The sequence below is a fragment of the Papio anubis genome, chromosome 4 (assembly GCF_008728515.1).
Source record: "Papio anubis isolate 15944 chromosome 4, Panubis1.0, whole genome shotgun sequence".
NCBI classification, from domain to species: domain Eukaryota; kingdom Metazoa; phylum Chordata; class Mammalia; order Primates; family Cercopithecidae; genus Papio; species Papio anubis.
Genome location: NC_044979.1, coordinates 71,513,463 through 71,516,678, shown reverse-complemented (window position 1 = coordinate 71,516,678; position 3,216 = coordinate 71,513,463). Strand labels below are relative to the sequence as shown.

At 37.9% G+C, this 3,216-nt stretch overlaps 1 protein-coding gene across 11 annotated transcripts in view; it reads left to right on the top strand.

Annotated features, from left to right (window-relative positions):
- Nucleotides 1-3,216, top strand: part of PEX1 (peroxisomal biogenesis factor 1) — a 42,460-nt gene that overhangs the window by 33,812 nt on the left and 5,432 nt on the right. For 10 of the 11 annotated variants that reach the window (XR_645170.2, XR_645171.2, XM_009203423.1 and 7 more), the window contains 3 exons: nt 788-930; nt 1,021-1,124; nt 2,278-2,454. Coding sequence is in view for 8 of the 11 variants with exons in the window: in XM_009203423.1 (XP_009201687.1) it covers nt 788-930; nt 1,021-1,124; nt 2,278-2,454 (424 nt within the window). In the remaining 3 variants the exon portion in view is untranslated. Of the gene's footprint in view, nt 1-787; nt 931-1,020; nt 1,199-2,277; nt 2,455-3,216 lie in introns of all 11 variants that reach the window. The other variant, XR_004183202.1, reaches the window with a different exon arrangement.

Below are 3,216 nucleotides of genomic sequence, written 5' to 3'. Positions count from 1 at the left end.
CCGAGACGGGCGGATCACGAGGTCAGGAGATCGAGACCATCCTGGCTAACATGGTGAAACCCCGTCTCTACTAAAAACACACAAAAAATTACCCGGGCGCGGTGGCGGGCACCTGTAGTCCCAGCTACATGGGAGGCTGAGGCAGGAGAATGGCGTGAACCCGGGAGGCGGAGCTTGCAGTGAGTGGAGATTGCGCCACTGCACTCCAGCCTGGGCGACAGAGAGACTCCGTCTCAAAAAATAAATAAATAAATAAATAAATAAGAAAATATTTTTTTAATAGCCCTTACAAAACAGTACCAGCATAATGAGCTTTCCAAATTTTGAATGGGCAAAAGAAATGAATAGGCATTTCACAAAAGAAGTAAGGGTGGCCAATAAGTATATATTAATATAAAAATGGTTACTTGTAATAGAAAGCAAACAAGTGTTTGACTTATTGACCAAGAGTCAGATTTTTGTTTTCATCTCCATTAGTCTATCCAGAAGGCACGGGTCTTAATAAACACCTTGACCTCAGCAGTTTACTGAATACGAGGGCAATTTCATATACCTTGCCTTCTTTAAGGGTTTGTTGTAAAGATTAAAATAAGTACATAAATATATATAAATACATTTATGTGTTTATATGTAAATACATACAACTTGCCTTCTTTAAGGGTTTGTTGTAAAAATTAAAAGTACATAAATATATATAAATGCATAAATACATTCATATATATATATGAAATCACTTTGCAAACTCTGAAGCCTGATTCAAATATGAAATGTTGTTTGTTTTTCCCAGAGCACAGGCTGCAAAGCCCTGCATTCTTTTCTTTGATGAATTTGAATCCATTGCTCCTCGGCGGGGTCATGATAATACAGGAGTTACAGACCGAGTAGTTAACCAGTTGCTGACTCAGTTGGATGGAGTAGAAGGCTTACAGGGTAATAATTATAAATACAGAAATGGAATGTTACAACAAAATGTCATCATGTCATCAGATTTTAGTAAAAAAATGTTCTTTTTTCCTCTAGGTGTTTATGTATTGGCTGCGACTAGTCGCCCTGACTTGATTGACCCTGCCCTGCTTAGGCCTGGTCGACTAGATAAATGTGTATACTGTCCTCCTCCTGATCAGGTGACAATTTCATATTTAGAGTCCAAAACCCAACAAATGCTACACTCTTTCCTTGTGAGCTTTACTTCTGCCAGGTAATGGCAATTGTCCTTAGAAGATCAGCTTTCTTAGGGAAAAGCTTTAGCCACTGTTTGCTCAAAGCATAAAAAGATTCTGAATTAGATGCAAAGCCTTTCTTTGGCCCAGTGCAAGTCTGAAAACTTTGTAATCCTTCTGTGTTAGCTGATTGGGGGAAAAAAATGCAAGAAACCTAAAGTATTATATTTTCACATTCTCTTCTGTTCAACGATTACATCCATTATCCTGTCAAAAAAAAACTCTGATACAGAATCAAGCATGTGAATCATAAGCATGTAAGCAGGTTTCATAGAGATAATTTTTCAACTCTTCCTAGTCCTGTGTTGTTCCAACTGCTATTCTCCAATTTAGAAGCAAGCAAATAAATGAATGAACGAACAGATAGACAAATGAATAGTCAAAGGTATAAAGTATCTGAATATATGTTACATGTAGCTATTATTTAAATTATTTAGATTTTCCTTTTGAAATCCCTTCTTGGCACACTTGCCTAAATGTAGAAAATAACCACTGTGTGAATAAGAAATTACTTACACTGAATATTTTGTAGGTTTTTGCTTTTTTCTTTTTCAGACAAGGTCTCACTTTGTCACCCAGGCTGGAGTGCAGTGGTACGATCACAACTCACTGCAGCCTCTGTGTCCCAGGCTCAAGCAATCTTCCTACCTCAGCTTCCCGAGTAGCTGGGACCACAGGCACACGCTACCACGCCCAGATAATTTTATTTTTAATTTTTGTGTAGAGATGGGGTCTCCCTATGTTGCCCAGGCTGTTCTTGAACTCCAGGGCTCAAGTGATCCTCCCATCTCAACCTCCCAAAGTATTGGGATTACAGGTGTGCCACCATGCCCAGCCTTAAGAGTGGTGATTTTCATTCATTTTCCTACATATATTATTTCTGTTGGGGAAAAAGTTCCAAGGAAGATAAATAGTAGGCTGTTGGTACATTTCACAACTTATTTATAAAGCTTTTTTAGATATATAAGGTTAATTTATGAAGAAAATCATAAGACACACAATTTAAGATAATATTTTTAATATTTTTTATTTGTTAAATAAATTTTTCTCCCTTCAGGTGTCACGTCTCGAAATTTTAAATGTCCTCAGTGACTCTCTACCTCTGGCAGATGATGTTGACCTTCAGCATGTAGCATCTGTAACCGACTCCTTTACTGGAGCTGATCTGAAAGCTTTACTTTACAATGCCCAATTGGAGGCCTTACATGGAATGCTGCTCTCAAGTGGACTCCAGGCAAGTTATATGAGGAAGTTGTTATGACATTTTATGAGTGATAAGAGAAGTACAATGTCAAAATTTCAATCTTAAAAAAATGCTATTTTTTAAACAACTTTGGCAAAACTGTATAGAAGTATGAGTTTACCTTTAGTTGAATGTTCCATAGTTGGAATATGGGTTTTGCAGAGAATTTATAATTATGAAGAGTTTGGTGTCTGTTTCTTTAACATTACCTTAATATTGGCAAAAACATGTTGGTGTTTGCAAGGATATTATTTAAATTAGGATACCATGAATTAAATACTACAAACAGAAAAATAATTAGAGTTTTTAGTTTTTTTGTACTTTAACTTCAAAAAAATAATTAGTTAAAGCTGTTGTTTTGAAGCTCAAATTGTCCCAATCTGGCCAATAGGAGCCCCTTTTGTATGGCTCCTATATCTTTATGACATGTCCTCATCATTCTTGAATCACTTCCTCACTTCCAGATACAGTAAGTTATTCTTGGCCAGGTGCAGTGGCTCACGTCTGTAATCCCAGCACTTTGGCAGGCCAAGGCGGGAGGATCATATGAGCCTAGTTTGAGACCAAACTATACCCATTATGGACAACAGAGTGGGACTTGTCTCTACGAAAAATTTAAAAATCAGCTGGCCATGGTGGTGCACACCTGTAGTACTAGCTACTCGGGAGAGGCTGAGGCAGGAGGATCACTTGAGGAAGTCCAGGATGCAGTGAGCCATGACTGTGCCACTGCACTCCTGCCCCCCAAAAAGA